Below are 19,708 nucleotides of genomic sequence, written 5' to 3' on the forward strand. Positions count from 1 at the left end.
TTTGCAAATAGAAAAGATTAGAATAGAAGAACAGGGAGCCCTGCAACAGATGGCATGGCCCCCACAGAACCACCCACTGAACATCGTGTCAGTCTGAGATTACATAAAGAGGCAGAAGCAATTGAGACAGCCTAAATAGATGGCGAACTGTGGCGAATTCTCCAAGAAGCTTGGAACATCCTATCTGCCAACAACCAAGAAAAACTGTGTCCAGGTGTACCTAGGAGAATTGGAACTGTTTAAGGCAAAGGTGGTCACACCAAATATTGATTTAGCTTTTTTGTTTACTGGACTTTGTATGACATTAAGTGATAAATGAAAACTATTTATGTCATTATTTTTGAAGACATCCTCACTATGCAACATTTTTCACAAGTGCCTACAACTTTTGCACAGTACTGTATGTACATTAATAATGCTTATTTTGATGCTTTGCAATGTAAGCATAATAAGAAAGTATATAAATACATTAATGTGTAACTATAAGCTTTATAGGTCGGGGGTCCCTGCTCTGTCTTTTCATCCACCAGGGGATCCTTGGCTCAAAAAATATCCCTGATATAGTGTTAAGATAGCTATATTTGGTCACATATAGGGCATCTCAGTGAGCTAACAATAGACACCAATCACCCGCGGTTATCACGGCGAGTGAGTTTGGTTGGAGAGGAAGAAAGAGCTTTTTCAGCCTTCAGCGCACGTCAAGCAGCCGCTACGAGTTACGCGCGCTATTCAAGCAATGCAAGGAAGCATTGCAATAATAACTGACTCGGTCCCGGTGAGAATGGGGGGAAGGGCGAGTTGAAACATAATAGAAAAAGGCAGGAGCTCTAGATTTCTATAAACCAGGGCTCCAGACTGCGACTAAAATGGTCGCAAATGCGAGCAAAATAATTGATTGCGACAATAATTTAAAACCTCACCAGTTTTACTATATAAAAAAATATTTTATCTCTCATATTTGTATAAATTATGAAAGGGCCAATGGCTCCTAAGTCATTTTTTTTTTGGTTTGGAGCCCTGTACTTCCAGGGGGATTCTTCCCGCTCATTTGGACAGAATTATATTAAATATATTGAAAGGATACAACTCCTGCCTAGATGCTGCGGGAAGCGGGTAGATGTCTCGCTGAGTAAAGAACCCGATCCGGCGGCAAGACAGAGAGCCTTCTTTGCCAGACCACTAGAGGGGGTGGGAGAATTTTCGCTGCAGGTGCTGGACTCAGGCGAAAAACGTCCTGATGTGTCTGCAGGGAATCCTGTCCGCTGAAGGGTGTCCGTCGACGGTGAAGAGTGGGCTGATCAAGATGAAATGATCCGTCATAGTCAAGACAAGACGATGTCAGTCTTGAAGGAAGAAAATCTGAACAAATGATGTTTGAGCGCCTGCTTATATAGGGTAAATGTGCGCCTAAAGGGGCGGAGCTCAAGCATAATTGCCAATCACAAGATTGACGTTATGATACAAGGGCTTCAATTAGGTTGTGGAAAAGGGATTTACCCCATAGCATTCAAATGCAGTGTCAAGTGAACTGAAACTGAAGAAAATTATTTTATGCTTGCAAAATTTCACACACAGGTGATTAAAAGCAATATAATCTATGCATTATAGTCTCTTTGAGGCATTGGTAAGTTACAGAGGGATCATATGTCTTCCTTTCAGTGAGACAAAAGCATTTAATGAATGTAACGAGGCAGGTCTGAGAAACACTGCCTTTTTTTCTGGGGTAATACCGAAAGTAGCTCACATTCATAGTATGCAACCAAACTTGTTTATCCAGATTTCTTTTTGGGCTTGTTCAAGAAACACTCCTCAAGCCTTAAGACATTTCTGGAACAGTCTTTAGAATATGTCAACATTTAGTTACAATGGTCAGAACTTATGGACACAGATAGCTTTGCCAAGGTACATTTCCAAATGTTAAACACGGCTTCTATTGAGCACAAGTGTTGGTTACACTGCGCAAAAGCGCAAAATTGTTGGCACATTTTATTGTGTTCAATTGTTTATCCAACAACTATTTCAAAACCATCATGATAATTGAAGTTTGGAGGATAGAATTCACAAAAAGGTTCTAATTTAAGATGAATGAAGTTTTTGAAAGCAACTTTAGTAGTGACAGTTCTTTTGGGCAATGGAGGAGTCAGGGGACAATGAAGCAATGCAGGCAAGTCTTTTATTTTCTGTCTTCAGGTTTCTTGGATTTCTTTAATGCACTCAGTTCACATAGATTCACAACACTCAATAAGATAACACAAACACTTTTTCAAAACACTCTGTAGTGTCGAGTTCCTGCTCTCAAGCCGCTCTCTCTCCTCCCAACTGATGGGCTGGTGCGGCTTTTAAGTCTCCCTCTGCTATCACTATAACAAGAGACAGGTGTTAGAGATAATTACAACCCAGGTGACAAGCCTTATCGTTCTCTCTCTCTCCCAGACAGACACATGACCACGCCCCCATCACCACAGCAACATATAAAACCACTGCTTGAGAAAACAAGCATTTGTGCAATTGGACTTTTGACTGAAAGGCTTACTGTTACTGAGATATAGGCTGTGTGACAACTTCCCAATGTGACAGCTAGCCCCAGTCTACTCTATCCAGGGCTGTAGCAGGGAATTCTGGGCCCTATGACTCTATAGTAGTCTGGGTCCCTTTCATATTAAAAATACAGTTCAAAGTTTGTTGTGGGCTCCCCTGGACCTGTGGGCCTGTAGAATTGTTTCACCCCTTTCACCCAATTAGCTATGGCCCTGCCTATAGAGAAAATATGGTCTGAATAAGCCACGTGGATTAACTCTTTATGTTACTCCCTGTTTTGGGTTGTACTGTAGCTGTCAGTTACCATGTTGCCATGAAACATGAAACTGAGCTGCTAAACAAACTTGGTTACTGAGAATGTTTCAGGCGGTGAACTTTGCACCTTACAGTTTCCTAGTTACAGTTTTACAAATCTGCAAATTGCTTGTCCTGTAAAAGAGCCCTGATAATTATCAGCACAGGAATATTTTTTACTACTGATGTTTTCTTCTATGTAAAGATAATAATTGGGGGTATGTGTGCATGTTTGTGCCCAAGAATGACGTTAGAGTAGGTGTGCGTGTTTTTGTACAGAAATAATTAGTGTGTGTGTGTGTGTGTGTGTGTGTGTGTGTGTTTGTTTAATTTTCATCTGGGAGGGGTAAATTCCTCAGGTATACTCATGTTCACTCACACATTCTCATTTAATGAATGTGTGTCAATGGTAGCGATGTAATTTTTTGATGTGTCATAAAATACGCATTATTCTGATGGGTAAGTAAACTTTTACATATACTAATTTTGTGTTTTGTCCTGTGAATGTTTTTTTTTTTCTGATTAAAAAAACAAACAAACAAACTAACAAACAAAAAAACACATTTTGTAATATTTTGCATTTTTTATGTCATTTTTAGAACCATAACCCATCTCAGCTTAGCATCGGCATGACATTAGTGGTCTTTAAAATGCAGTTAATCCTTACTTAAAAATGCCGTTGCATTAGATTACAAAAAATCAAACCAAGTGGCATCTGCAAACAAATTATACTAGATGTTTTCTCAGAAGTAAATTCAGCCTTTATTATTTATTTATTTATTTATTTATTTGCAATTACTTTTTACCAACTGGTGTCAATGTCATTTTTAGTAGATGTATGAAGTCATGTTTACATTAACTTAAATAAGGGACAGTCTCCAGTAACAATTTACATTTTTAACAGTAAGATATATATATATATATATATATATATAATTTTTGTGATATTTTGCTTGAAATATTTGTGCTTGTATCTTTCTTTAAAATGCTATTTGGTTCGATATATTGTTATCTAATGCTATTACATTCATACATGTATAAATGCGTGTATCTAAATACTTCGTTTTATATATATTTAACTACTATATATTAACTAGTTGTAGATAAAACTTGCTGTATATTGGCAATCCAGATATTCCAGGCAGAAAAGCAAACCTGATTCATGACCACCCACGTTATCTGTAAATCCGGGACTTAGTTCTAGTATCATTCAGACACACCTGTGTATTTACTTGAAGACTCGCCCAGGTGCATTATTTTCATTCAGATCTGACGACCAGTTTGGATTATAGAACCGACGCTCAAATTAATACATATATATGTATTTTTTTTTTTTTTTTTTTTTTTTTTACACGAGTGAAGGAATTTGAATCAAGGACTACTAATTTATTGATTATTTTCACTCTTCCTACAGATACACTGGACACTATGCTGCGCAATTGTGGCGCTCCTGCGCTTCCTGGTCGGAGAGATTCGCGTATTGAATGGAAGAATCGGACTGTCTATTAGAACCGATCAGAACTATGCTCCTCTTGAAGCCCCATAGAGACGACAGAGCGAAGGCGTTAGTTTGCGGGGTTTTGTTCTTAACCATTATCGAGACGAGAACGCATTAATTGTCTGTTCTACACGACAGCGAAACTGTTGCGCAATGGAGTTGTCATGGTGGCGAGTTCAGCTGTTACTACTGGCCAGCGTGTGTGTGTTTTCACTGGAACGTGTTCCACACAACTCACAAAACAACATCTGCTGTCCTCGGGTTGAGTATTTATACATACACGTAGCAACCACTAGAGTGTACTTTTTATTCATATACTAACAGACGATGGTTTTTATATTCTCTATGAGACCCACAAACTAAAAGTTTACATAATTTTATATTATTATTATTAACATTATTATTAGGCTATAGTGTGTGCGTGTGTGTGTGTGTGTGTGTGTGTGTGTGTGTCACTATAACAATTGCTTTAAGTTTACTGTAACTTTTTACAATAATATCCTGAATTCTATAAATTACAGTCTGTTATTGTATTTTGCTATGAATTCTGGGAGATGTAAAAAAAAGAAAAAGAAAAATTCAGATAGAAGGATAAACACTGAACATTGCAAAACAAGCTGTTAGAAGTGACAAAATAAATAAATGAATAAATAAACAGCAACATCATTGATAAAACCTGCAAGTAGTAAATAAAAGGTCAACAGCATAATTTACTTATGCAGCAATGCATGCTGGGTACCAGCACCATTGGTTTATCATTGTAATTCTACAGCATAGCACTGCTAAATCACAGCAGTGTAACTTCAGTCACACATATCTGCTGTCATTTTACAGTACCAGTATGTTTTTTTTAAATGACAATTGTAATAAATGATTTACAGTACTCTTATTTATTTACAATTTTACTGGCAACTAAAATTGTCAGTAAACTACTGTAAATTTTACAGTAAATTCTTAGTGTATAGTATATATATATATATATATATATATATATATATATATATATATATATATATATATATATATAATTAAGTTGTATTATTTACTTTTATATAATTAAGTACATTGCTATATTTTAGATTTGCAGTTTATCTTGTATTATCTTGTATTTATTTTATGCCTTATTATTGATACATTTATTTTCTTATTATTCATTTGTATTGATTTTAAATTCACTTTTTACTTTTTCTTTCCTTTAAGCTATTTCCTTAATTTTCAATTCTTTCTTTGTAATCATTTTAACTTGACTTTTATGTAATTTTGTATGTCTATATTTTGTATTTATTTTTTCCTTTATTATGCTTATGTAAAGCACTTTTGAATTACCATTGTGTATGAAATGTACTATATAAATACATTTACCCTCCCTATACTGACCAAAAATACAAGTTGACTGTACTGAAAAATATGATTTGCTGAAAATATGCTAAAATTTGCAGTTAATGTTAATCTAGATTTGAACTCCAGATACAGACAGGCAAGATATTGATCTGATTATAACCTGGTATATGTCTCTAGGGTCTTTCAAACTGCACGATGAAAAATGCAGACTCTCTCAGAGCACACGATGTGGACTGTGGCCCTGTGCATGTGTGTTCTCTGGCGGTAAGGCCTAAATTGTGCTGTGACGAAGACGAATGCAAACTGTGTTTGTGGATCAACATCCAGCTGCATATTATCCCTGATCCTGAGTGTGGAGAGTCGGGAGATGAAGATGAGAGCAGTAGTAAGTTCTAGTACTACATGTAGTATATTACAATAGAACTATAATATAAAGAAGTATGGTCTTCAAAAACAATACATTTACTGATGGCAGGGGACAGTGATTCAGAATGTGTTTACCCCCCAGATGACACATCTGAAAATCAAGGGGTAAGTGCTACTGTACTCTATGTTTTATCACAACAGCACAAATATCAGTATGAACTGGAAAGACTAATTGATGAATACTTAAAAAGGGAGTTATAGATACAAAATAATTTCTGTGTTCTTTAAAGTTAAGAAACCTTAATGTCTCGCTCCATTAAACAGAAGGAATACCCTCCATGTGAAGATCAGCGGTGTCATCAAAACAGAGCAGGTACACACAAAAACTCAAAATATTTTGTGTTTTTAGTGCTCTGCTAATGGGGCGATTTTGCCAGATTGTCTTACATGCTTTTGTTGAAGGACAGCAGTGAATTCAATTTAGTGCATCTCTTCAACTTGTTTTCAAACACATATATCTCTGTCTTCTCTTTATTTAGCTGCTATTACAATATGCTACACATCAGCAGAAAGAGTGCCCTCATGGTGCAAGAGATTAGACTTCACAGTGACTTCTGCGACAAGTTACAAACCACTCAATGTAAGTTTCACTCATGTCTCATGGAGTTTTCTGCCATTTGCAGGTATTGCCCTCATGATTAGGGAAAACATTTCCTCAATTATCAGCAACAAATTGTCTCACTATTCTTTTTTATTATTAATATAATTAAATATATAAGGTGAAAAACAGTGTTACATTAAAGGGTTAGTTCACCCAAAAATGAAAATTCTCTCAACATTTACTCACCCTCATGCCATCCCAGATGTTTATGACTTTCTTTTTCTTCTGAACACAAACAAAGATTTTAAGAAGAATATTTCAGCCCTGTAGGTCCATACAATGCAAGTGAATGGCGGCCAAAACTTAAAAGGTCTAAAAAGAACATAAAGGCAGGTTAAATCTATACCTTCAAAAGCAATATTAAGGGCGTGGGTGAGAAACAGATCAATATTTAAGTGTTTTTTATTATAAATGATCCATGCATGAAGAATGCAAATGAACCGAAACGAAAGAAGAATGTGAAAGTGAAAGTAGAGATTTATAGTAAAAAAGGACTTAAATATTTATCTGTTTCTCACCCATTCTCACTCATTTGAACCTTCAAAAGAAAATGTATGTTGTTTTAAGGATGTTTAGATATTTGTACTGGAAAACAAGACAAAATTACTGATTAGATATGTAATTTTTGGGCGAAAATATCTGGACTGATCTATTAGGCTGGATTGACCCCCCCCCCACCAAAAACAATCTTAGGATACACCCAAACTATAGTGATCCCGAGTGTTGGGGCTATACAATGTCTACACTATATGGCCAAAAGTATGTGGACACCCCCTTCTAATTAATGAGTTTGGTTACTCCATTAATTCCAAGTTATTGATTTATACTATTGATAAGAGTTTAAACTTTGGAACTTAGAAGTAAATTATGCATTTAATATTTTTAAAATGTATATATACTTGTAAGGAAGTCGACTCACTGAAGGAGGCAGAAGCCGGTCAAACATCCAACATAAGACTTTATTGTCAGCATTTTTCAGTGTAACAAAGACATTCAATACCACTGCTTTTCAGCAGCACGAACACAGTAACAGGGTGCTTTTCAGCTACACATAAACACACATTAACAGGGTGCTTTTCAGCTCCACATGAACACACAGCTTCATTGGTCTTTCTCTCTTCCGGAGTCTCTCCCCGACTGCCGCTCTCGTCGCAGCTTTATCTCTCGCTCGTTAAGTCTGTAATCACCCACAGCTGGGCGAGATATTCTGCTGCAGGTGTCCAGCCCGGCCTCGCTCCGCATAGTTGCCGTTCAGCCTGCCCCGCTCTCCACAATACTGTATTGCAGGCCTTACTTTTTGCTGTTTTAAAACCTGACACTGTAAAAGTAAAAAGTGAACACATGCAGAATTTCCAGAAAATCCTAATTTAAGATGTGGTGAAGATTATCCTCGCAAGTATGCATACAATCAGTTAATTGCTCATGTTCTCAGTGTTTATCTGTTTGTTCTACAGCTGACTCTGGTGGAGTATGAAGATGTTGAATTCGGAAGAAAAATGATGATCACTGTTGGATCTTTCTCTAAGTCAGCTGAAGTCGAAGTCCCTACATTACGAACAGGTAGCCATTGTTTTCACTCATTATATACACATATTGTATACTGTAGGGGTAAATTAAGGGAATCTGGCACTTTCCTTGTATTTTCAACTTCTGCAGTTTGTGATGACTTTAGATCAACAAATAAGATTTCAGTCACATGACAACATTTAACAAAATAAATATCAGAACTTAGGTGTAATGATTTTTATTTTAGTTTTTATATATATACGAGGGTCTCATTAAAACTGAACTGGAAACTTTTTATCAGGCCAAAATCATTTATTTTTGGTACTTTTCAAACTATTATGTTTTGATTTTACTGTTTTAGCCTTGTCCCAAACCTAGATTTTCGATATCAAACTATAAAATTCATTATAAAAATACACATTAGTACATGTTTTAAACAATGATAATCTAAACAAAGAGTGAAATAAACATAAACAATTTCAATATTTATTGTGAAAATTATTTTTATCAATTAAAAAAAAAAGTCCCACAGTTGTGGCATAATTTTAATCACACCAAACAATTTAGCAAAGTTCATCAAGTCGACAAAAATTTAAGTTAAGAGCATGCTTGAGACAAGTGATGTTTAAAAAAAAAAAGAATAAAAAGAGAATTCAAGGTGCACTCTTGAGCAGAATATAATACTGGGTGTCCTAATTATACAACATTATGCAAATTACAATATTCAACAATACTAACAATATTCAAAATCAACATTTGGTGTAACCATCCTATTCTTTAAATAAGCACCAAATCTCCTGGTACACTTGCGCCCAATTTTTCAAGGTTGTTGGCTGATATGTTGTTCCAAGCATTGTGGAGAACTTGCCATAGTTTCATAGATTTAGGCTGTCTCAGTTGCTTCTGTCTCTTCGTGTAATCCCAGACTGACACATTGATGTAGAGATAGGTTGCAGGACTGCTTGTTTTATTTCTATTCTATTTTATTTGCAAAAGAATTTGTTTGGAAATCCAAAATTTAGATTTCCTATTGACACACAAATTTATGAACATAGTGTTTAAGGGTAAATGCTTCTCTTTGAATGTGAGGTCATAATTTCATCCCTAACAAGCCAGTTTACTGGTTTCAGAATGCAACCATGTTGTTGTTATTTTATTGTGAACTACTGTATATTTATAAAACTGCAGGAAATATTAATATTCACAAGAAGGTAACCATTAAAACACTTCTCTCTTGGCAGTGTGTTCCTCGCGACTAAACAAGGAAATGAAAGAGTGTAAAGGTATGTCGAAATTTAAAGCATGTTTTTGACTTGTTTTTGACACACTGTACACACAAAACCTGCTCCCTCACAGTAGGAATTTATATTAAAATAGCTTTCCATGTTTAAGCTCATCCTAAGTTTATTTTAAATTATTTTAAAAAACAGCATTACCAGTCTAAAGTGCTAATATGGGCCCAGTACACATATACACTCTATAAAATAAAGGTTTCTCAATGGTTCTTTACAGCACTTAACTTCAGAACCATTTTTCTCTGTATAGAGTTGGAGAATTAAAAGTTGTGAAAGTTAAAATGGTTCTTCTTTGGCATCAGGCTCTAAAACACTTTTGGGTTCTAATTGTAACCTTTATTTTTAGGAAGCAGAATTAACAGATTTAACACTTTTGTAATACTTCATATTTTCTCTTTGTTTGTGTTAACTTTTAGGTCCCAGAGTTGACATTGATATTGACCAAGAGCAGGGCATGGTTAAGCTGCAGTTAGCCAATGAGGATGAACCACTGCACCTGTGTGTGAAACGTGGAAGAGAAGGCAAATGCTGGGTCAGTGAAATCACACATTACAGCTGTCTGTAAAATACACAACCTGAAGACTCAGTGTGTACAAACCAGTTTATTCTTTAAATTCACCACTCTTTTCATCAGCTCTTCTGACAGAATTGGAGCTTATCATTTCTTTTCTTATGCTACCTTATCATGCCTTTTCTTTTCTTAGTCGAATTTCCTTGTTAACAACACCATTCCACTGAAGACAGTCACACACTGCATGTGTTTTCAGGTACTGTGAGTTTCTTTCAAAACATGCACACATTATTAATAATGCCTTTTTATAACATTTTATCATTATTTGACCTTGACCTTTGTGTGTTTATGTGTTTGTGTGTATATGTGCTAGGCTTGGAAAGAAAGATCACCTCGTTCAGAATACTGTCCCTTTAAAGAAAATGCAGGTAAACATAGAAAAGAATTCCATGCCATTCTACTAAAGTCAATAATCATTTCAGATCATTAGGACTAAAAAAATGTATTCAAATGTATTTATAATACACCTTCCCATTTGAACCAAAAACCTTTTAAGCCTGATGCCACAAGATTTTATAGTATTTCGTTTTTAGAAAATAATCTACAGTATGTTCTTGTGATTCAAAGAACCCATAAACCAATACACTGATCTGAAAAACCTATAACATGACATTAATAACTTTCTGTAACACTTTACATTCATGTTCCCTTTGCTAACTGTTTATAAATGGGTTATTAATGACTAATAATTAATTTACAAATGCATTATTATATATATGCAGTTATATAAACATGCACAAAAAGGGAGACTTTAATGCAATTCTTGCCAAATAGTCAGCCATTTTACCTCACATTTATAAATGCTTAATGCTTATTTATCATTATGAACTTATCATCAGGCTTTATTATGTGATATATGCTGTGAATGAGCATGAAGTTTTTTTGCACATCTTTATGACATCAATGTGACAAGGAAAGCAACACCAATGAGTCATTATTGAGACATTACACTGTGGCATTAACCCAAGGGTTATGGATTACGTAATCCTTCCTTTTAATCTCACTACAATAGTCTATTTTTTGCTGCATTGTGACATTAATCATGAATCAGAGCATTTTATGTTTTTTTATTTTTGATTAATATAAGCATGAATAAGTGTATTTATTAAGCATTTATAACATTTAAGTTAAAATGCTCGCTATTTGGCAAATGTGGCATGAAAGTTGTCTTTTTTTATTCATGTTGTTATAATTGCATATCAGTGATTTATAATGCATTTGTAAATGACCTATTAGTCATTAATGAACACTTTATAAACCCTTAACAAAGGGAACATTAATGTAAATTGCTACCAACTTTCCAAAAGAACCATATAGCAACTCAAGGTCTCACAAATAGCTCTTGATAAGTTCTTTACTGAGCCTATAGTACTGCAAAGAACCATTGAAGAACCTTTATTAGTGGTGTTTCTAGGTGTAAGCAACCATCTAAAAACCATACAGAACACCCTAGTAACCCTCTACTAATCCCCTTGCAACCACCCAGTACAGCCTAGCATTGTAGCGGCGAGTATTGCGCAGCAAGCACCATTCAAGTTTTTTTTTTTATGTAAATATGTAGTTTCAATGAGTGTAATCAGACATCTGGAGAACTTTCAACACCATCTTGATTTCTATTCCCAATGTCTTTACATGGGCAGAATTCAGACAAAATGTCCTGGACAACATGTCAGTGTCCGTGGCCCACACCAAGACATATAATGGTCAGCCAGTGCTTAGCTGGAATTTAACAACGCCCTGCAGACTCAAAGCTGAGCTATGGCCATGTCAGGTGGAGGCAGATGGACAATGCAGAGAGGTGGATGGATTCAGACAGCAGTGCTGTAATAAAACAAATTGGGAAGAAAATATCACAGCTCTATGGGTAAATATACAGTAGTGTATGGGCAGCTATAAAGCAGTGTGTCTTTGTTAAACTAGGCTATAATCAGGTTCAGATGGAATCTGCAAAAAAAAAAAAAAAAAAAAAAAAAAACATCTGCAACATCTGTCATACATAAAGTTCTACACATTCCCCACCCCTCACACATTTGTGTATTCAATGTTTTGGAAAATTTTATGATGCTTTCAGCTACCAATAAGAGTAGCTAATACAAATTTTACTGTGCCTAAATCCCTTTTGCAGAATTCAACAGATTTTCCCTCAAAATCAGCAAAGAAAATGCAAAAAATCTGTAGATTCCATCTGGGCCTCACTATGCGGCGTAGAAGTACAGTCCATTTAATGTGTCGTTCTGTATTAGGGTGCAAGGTCTAATTTTCACAAACCACATTTTCTGGAGTTTTCTTGTCTATTGGAAACTTGAGGAGAAATGTTATGTTGGATCCAAAAGTCTGAGACCACATTGAAAATCTTGTTTTTTATTTATTCAAACCTGGAAATAAGAATGTTATAGGATTTTGAAAAATCAACTACATGTCATTAAAGCAAATGGTGACATTTCTGACTGTGCTTACCAAAAAAATCTATCCACTGCTCCCAGTAGCCGAACCTGGAAGTGTTGTTGAGGTGAAATGTCCACAAGCAAGTTGTATGTTTTAGTTGTAAATGATTAGTCAACAGAAATGAATATTTTATTAACCCTACACTCAAACCCAAAACCTAACTATAAAATATTTAAAAATGTAATATATATATATATATAATATATATATATATATATATTTTAGAGTGAAAATGCAACTTTCCAAATCTATCCTTTATGTAAGCACAATTACTTCCTGGTTTCTAAGGGACCAGAACAAGTGTCACAAGAGTTTACTAGCACCAAAAATGCTTATGGTAGGTACTTGTCAGTAATTCTGTAAATTGGGGTCAATTTCATGGTACCTGAACATTCGGAAGCGGCATGTCGATTTCAAGCGTGATCATGTTGACAGACCAAATATTAAATGTAAAACTTTTTAGTCAAATTGTTATGCTTATAATGTAATTTGTAATTAAATCGTTTGTATTTGTAGATTAGAAAAGACCACAAAATATAATTCACTATTTGTCTCAGACTTTAAGACCTCACTGTATTGTTAATGTTGTGCTGGCTGAACAATCGACACAAAGGTTGAATGAACTGTACTTCTATCTCTCATGGTTTCATTGGTAACTTTACAATAGGTTCCATTTCTTAGTTAACAACTTTAACATGAACTAACAATGAACAAATCTTTAACAGCATTTATTAATCTAGGTTAATGTTAATTTCAACATATAGTAATACATTTTTAAAATACATTTTTAAGTTGTACATGTTAACATTATTTGTTGTATTATGAACTAAGATTAACTAACAAGGAACAATTTAACTTTTATTAACTAACATTAATAAAGATTAATAAATGGTGTAAAAATCCAGCAGCCATATCACCCTGCAGCTCTTGCCTGGTTGCCCACTAAAGCTAAGCAGGTTTGAGCCTGGCCAGTACCTGGATGGGTGACCTCTTGGGGAAAACTAAGGTTGCTGCTGGAAGTGGTATTAGGGAGGCCAGCAGGTGGTGCTCATCCTGCAGTCTGTTTTGGTCCTAATGCCCCAGTATGGTGATGGGGACACTATACTGTAAAAAGGCACCATCCTTCGGATGAGACGTTAAACTGAGGTCCTGACTCTCTGTGGTCATTAAAAATCCCAGGGCAATTCTCATAAAGAGTAGGGGTATAACCCCGGTGTCCTGGCCAAATTCACCCCATTGTTCCTTATCTATCATGACCCCCTAATAATCTCCATCCCTGAATTGGCTACACCACTCTACTCTCCTCTCAATCGATAGCTAGTGTGTGGTGGCCTTCTGGCGCACTATGGCTGCCGTTGCATCATCCAGGTGGATGCTGCACGCTGGTGGTAGTTGAGGAGATTCCCGCTATACTATGTAAAGCTCTTTGAGTGCCTAGAAAAGTGCTATATAAATGTAAGGAATTATTATTATTATAAAAAAATACATTGTTAGTTCATAATACCTAATGCATTAACTAATGTTAACAAATGGAACCTTATTGAAAAGGGTTACCGTTTCATTTTAGTTTGCTTCAAATTAAATATTAAATCTACTTAGACAAAGATCTTGTTTTTTGAATTTTTAGAAGAAGAAAAAAGCTTTATGCTTAAATTATTTTTTCCCATTTGTTCTCTGTAGGCATCCGGGAAATTTGTGAATATCACTTCACGGAATCACCAGCAACTCTGTGTGATGGTGTGATACTATCTCTCTTTTTTCCCCCAATTTATTTAGTGTGTAATTAGAACAAACAGAACATGAACATGGCAAACATTATTCACTGTCTTTTTGTTTGTCTTTAGCTTCAAGTGGATGGAAAGATTCCGCACTACTACTGCCAACATCCCTGTGAGTGCGTGTTTAGGGAAAACATTTTATATGCTGTAATGTTATCTATCCTGTATTAATATGCTAATATAACATTTGAAATACTATCCTGTCTAAAGCAGCCTTCCATTGTTATTTGATCACAATGACTAATGTGTTAGGATACACAAAGCTATCTCAAAACTAACATTTGCTGTGCTAAGTAGAAGTGTGACGATTGTTATCAGTTGCTTTATCATTGCATGCAATGTTTTTTCAGTGGAATGGCAGTTCTGGAGCCTTCTCCTTTTTCTGCCGCTGGTCATTGTTTTTCTGGCTATTTTCGGAATCCTTCTACTCGTGAACAAACTCAAATGTGAGTCTTTGCCATTCAGTTAATACAACATTAATTTGTTTCCATTTTTTCTTTAAAGAGCAACAAACTAGAGCGACAAACTAACTAGCCACAAACTAATGACTAAATATATTGGATTACTTCGTTTCTAGTGTTGGTTTCCCCTTGCTTTGCTCCCAAAATCTAGCAACAGCTTTGGCAATGGAAAAGATTTACTATTTCTGTTTTAAATTTTGAGAAACAATTGTACAAAATAAGTCTTCATTTAATTTCATATATATATATATATATATATATATATATATATATATATATATATATATATATATATACATACATACATACACATACTGTATATATATATACACGTATATATTGAAACCTTTTTTCTTTTTTCTTTTTTGTTAGAGATTGATAAATGAACAATCTAGATTAGCAATTTCACTGGAAAACACTTTATACATTCATGCCCTGAATGAATGTGAGATTCAGAAGGACAGTTTTGAGATATTGACCATACTGAATCTGTGTCCTTTTTGCATCTCAATGGGCCTATTCATGTGCCTCTTTCGATGGTGCATATTTTTGTGCTGATCTGTGTAGAGTGCATTTATTCAATTTATCTCACCCATTATCAGTTATTCAAGTTCTTTCATTTTTTCTTTGTATTACACTAGAAAGAACCATGTAAATGTCTTTTTATGGCTCTGGTTACAGATGTATTATAGAAAACCTTACTACTTTACTGATGCGATTTTATGTTGTTGTGCTCCTACAGGGTCGCTTAGTGAATGGGACAGAACACATCATTCTAAAGGTAACAGTGGTCTTATTTATAGTAATTAATGTGTATTAAGAGACTTTTTAGCATAGGACTATTTCACACCAAAAGATAAATTCTGTTAACATTAACTGGCCCAAATGTCATTCCAAACCTATATTACTTTCTTTCATGGCATGCAAACAAATATATTTTGACAGAATGTCAATATATTTTCCATACAACAAAAGTGAATGTAAACTGTGGCTGTCAAGCTCCAAAAATGACAAGAAAGCACAATAAAATTAGCATAAAAGTGGTAATTTGGAGTCACGCACTATATTCCAAGTTGTCTGAATTCATACGATAGCTTTGTGTGAGGAACAGACAAAATTTTGTTGTTATCCACTTAAAATCTTTCTCTTCACAGTAGCTCTCATATCTTACTTACGTTTCTGTACATTAAAACATGGAGCATCAAGGCTTGATGTCAACAGCGAATGGTAATGAGAAATAATCCAATGACATTTGATGTCACTAATGTTAAACCTGGCATGGCATATCTTGACATGTCTTGTTTGAATTGAACGCAAACAAACACATACAGAGCACCTTAGGGAACAGGTAGGGAATTTATTTTCTGAAATAGTTTTGCGTTCCCTGGCAAATCATAGTTGAACTATTATATTTGTAGTAAACCACAAACTTTACCATGGTTTTACTACAGTAACCATCACATAATTTGTATCAAAATCATAGTAATAATACAGGAAAACCAAAACTATGGCAATAAAAATGATCATTCTGCCAAAAAAATACATGGTAACTGGAGTTTTACTAGTAACACCATGGTTAATTTGTGTGGTGCAAGTATAATTTTTAAACCCCGTTGTGCTTATAATTTTACAGCAAATACCATATTTCAACAATGGTTGTTTTAGTAAAACCATACCAACCCTTACGAAAATGAAAAGTTCATTTAATTTATGGAAACTCGTTACCCTAAAAAAGTTAATTTTTCTCAGGTAAAGAATTTACGTTGTATTAACTTAGTTGTGTTATCTTTCTGCCTTGATTCAAGTTACATTGATATGAATATAATTTTTTTAACTTAAGAATTCTTGTTTGGACAACAGATCAAAACAAAACCGTTTGATTTAAGTCATGTGGACTTGACCTGTTTATTTCAAATAACTAAATATAATTATTAATTAATTAAACTTGTTTTTAGTGCTGTTGTACATTATCTGTATACCTAATGTGAAGTACACAGTACAACCTTTGCCACTTAATGCATGAGCATCTTGCAAAGCAAATGCAGCATGTAAAATCTAGTCAGGAAGGCATATAGACCTAAATGCTTGACACACCAACATCAGTAATAGTGACCATCAACCAACATTATTAAGTAAAAAGATTAGCTCTGAACATCATCACACAACCACTAACTAACAGTAATGATGAAAACAACAACTACAGTAAAGACAAAGTCTGCAAACAGCAAAAAAATAAGCATATAACACTAACCATACAAATTTATTCATGCTGCAATTCATGCTGGGAGCTGGCAAATCAGCAACATAGTTCAATATTAAATAGTTTGTTCAGACAACTATGTTAAGCTAGTTGTGGCAACCTTTAGTGTGAGATTGTTGTCTAACATGTGTTTAGATTCAAAGTTATTTACATCATTAGTATTGAAGATCTTGTGATTAATGATGTAAAGTTACCTGGCACCGAATGTAATTGATTCAACATATGTTTTTGAGTTGAGGTGGAAAATATGCTTGTTAATTCAACTTAAGTATACAAATTGATACAATGACAACTTAACATGTTAAATTGACTTTAAAGATTTCAGTTGTGTCAACTCAAAAAAGTACTTTCATTTAATATAAAAAATCTCGTTCATGTTGTTGCCATTGGCAAAGGACTGAAACAAGCTCAGTTAAATGTATTGAACTAAAAAAATCAAGTAGAATTAGAGAAATAATGAAAATCATCCACCTTACTCAAAAAACTTAAGTAATGGAGTAATATGTAATGGAGTTTATTTTACTCAATTTATTTGGGTTAAACAACATCAGGGATAACACTGTAAGCATTGTATTTGTAGTTAATCCATATGGTTAACTATATGGTTAATTTAATCAAAACCATGGTTTTCACTGTTACTACAGTCATGGTTACTCCAATATTACTATAGTAAAACCATGGTTAATTTCCATAAGGGACTTTTCATAAGGGATGGATAAAGTTATTGTGAGATAAATAATTACGAGGGAACACACAACTATTTCAGAAAATAAATTCCTCCCTTTTCTCTAAGGGGTTCTGTACAAGTGCAAGCGCAAACTCAAAAGCCCTTGGATCCATTCATTGTTGGTGTATGGGAAAGAGCCGCTTAGTCATTCTGCAAAATATCTCTTTTTTTTATATTTCATGGAAGAAAATGAAGTCATACAGTTTTGGAATGATATGAGGGTGCGTAAATGATGACAGAATTGTCATTTTTGGGTGACCCAACCCCTTAATTCATGATGATCTCATACACTCTTTTTTCTTTCTCTCTAGATACGAGGGGGCAGGTGCTGTTGCTGCATTACTCTGCCGCCGACCCATGGCAAACACGTTTGGTGTGCAAGCTGGGACAATTGCTTTCTGAGCTGGGTTTCCATTTGTCTCTTGACCTTTGGAACCAGGCAGAGCTCAGTTCTCTGGGCCCAACGCCATGGCTCCATTCCAAGCTCGGTCACATCCAGAAACACGGAGGCAAAGCTCTTCTGATGCTTTCTCCATCAACACTACAGCGAGCCGAATTGTACTGGAACCACAGCAACCCTACCATATACTCCTCAGATATGCTAGGTGCTGCCCTAGACTGCATTTTAGCTGATCGCCAGAAGGGTAGCGTTGCACAGCGCTTCGTTCTCGTGCAGTTAGAACATCTGATCAATGAAGAGTATAACATGCCAAAGTTGTTCAAGGGCCTGCCACTCTATAAACTCCCCTCACAGAGTCAGGGATTACTTACAGAGCTGTGTTTGGAAAGTCCGAACAGTGTGAGTGGAAAGTTGAAAAAGATGTGGTGGATGAAGAGGGCACGGAGGAAGTTGGCTCAAGGAATACAGAACGTTTGTAAGGGGAAGAGGGCGAGGCCTGAATTGATGCTTATACAGATAGATTCACTCAGCCAAGACACAGAAGACATGGAGGAGATGTTTTTTTTAAAAACTGAACAGTTATAGAGCACTAACATGTCATCATGAGTGAGTGGGTAGTTCTTGGCCAGAACTGGTCACAACTATGACCCTAAGACCCTGAATCACAACTATGTGCAGACTGTACTATCCAAAAAGTACCAAATAGTAACATGTCTTGTCTTTTTTTGTTGTTGTTGTTGTTGTTTTGACAGTACATGATAATACCATGTTTTTTTTTTTTTTTTTTTTTTTGGACATGTACTATAGTAGTACTATGGTGGTGGTATTGTTTTAAAGTACCTTGGAGTACCATGTTAATGTCATGGTACTTGAATATGGAAATATTGTACAGTACCATTATAGTATTACCTGACATGATATATACCTGGCTCAAATCAGAGTGGAGTGGCTGTTAAGAAGGAAGTCTGCATATTTTTCTGAAGTACGAAGGAAAAAAGGTGACATTTTACACCAAAGTATGACTACAGGAAATAACAATCACAATACAGTGTTAGAATTGTTCTTATCATGGACCTTAAACCTCTCATTAAGATTTTTTATAGTTACAGTTAGTTGGATAGTTTTTTTTTTCTTTTTTTTTTTTTTTACCTATTATTTTTTAACCTAGATTTCGCCATGAAAACTGCCATAGAAGGTGGCATGGCATTAAATTAAATAAAAACTACAGTGCAAGTTCCATGGAACATCAATATGTGTAAAGACATGTAAATACTAATGGGTGTTTGGGAAAAAGTTATTTTTTACTTCACCTTTTCATTTTAGTTTGTAATTTTGTTGTAAATAATTCACTGACTTTTGGCAAATGTATTCTGACTTTAGGCCTGCATATTAGTTTCTTATTTACATACTGTATGACTTTCTAAATTGATTAAATGTACAATTTATTTAAAATGTTCTGGTTGTACTAAAATATACAGTTTATTGACAAATTGATGATTGTGCCTTGTGTTGTACATGCATAGATCATTTATATGTTTCCACTGATCATGGTAAAAATATTGTGTGT

At 34.9% G+C, this 19,708-nt stretch overlaps 1 protein-coding gene across 3 annotated transcripts; it reads left to right on the forward strand.

The window, feature by feature from the left end:
* The first annotated feature begins 3,178 nt into the window (after window positions 1-3,178).
* LOC127426080 (uncharacterized) lies at window positions 3,179-19,624 on the forward strand. Of its 3 annotated transcripts, XM_051672586.1 has the most exons (17): window positions 3,179-3,291; window positions 4,247-4,591; window positions 5,849-6,056; window positions 6,147-6,202; window positions 6,362-6,410; window positions 6,577-6,677; window positions 8,153-8,258; window positions 9,446-9,487; window positions 9,916-10,031; window positions 10,204-10,266; window positions 10,384-10,438; window positions 11,711-11,934; window positions 14,196-14,252; window positions 14,360-14,405; window positions 14,644-14,739; window positions 15,497-15,535; window positions 18,053-19,624. In XM_051672586.1, exons 2-17 carry the CDS (start codon window positions 4,484-4,486, stop codon window positions 18,724-18,726), a joined length of 2,040 nt encoding a protein of 679 aa, XP_051528546.1. In that variant the 5' UTR covers window positions 3,179-3,291; window positions 4,247-4,483; the 3' UTR covers window positions 18,727-19,624. The 3 variants fall into 3 exon arrangements, with proteins under 3 accessions (XP_051528546.1, XP_051528545.1, XP_051528547.1); XM_051672585.1 differs by lacking the exon at window positions 3,179-3,291 and having other exon boundaries at window positions 4,125-4,591; XM_051672587.1 differs by lacking the exon at window positions 3,179-3,291 and having other exon boundaries at window positions 4,125-4,591; window positions 6,180-6,202.
* Window positions 19,625-19,708: the final 84 nt, after the last annotated feature.

The sequence above is a fragment of the Myxocyprinus asiaticus genome, chromosome 35 (assembly GCF_019703515.2).
Source record: "Myxocyprinus asiaticus isolate MX2 ecotype Aquarium Trade chromosome 35, UBuf_Myxa_2, whole genome shotgun sequence".
In the NCBI taxonomy this organism is placed as follows: Eukaryota; Metazoa; Chordata; class Actinopteri; order Cypriniformes; family Catostomidae; genus Myxocyprinus; species Myxocyprinus asiaticus.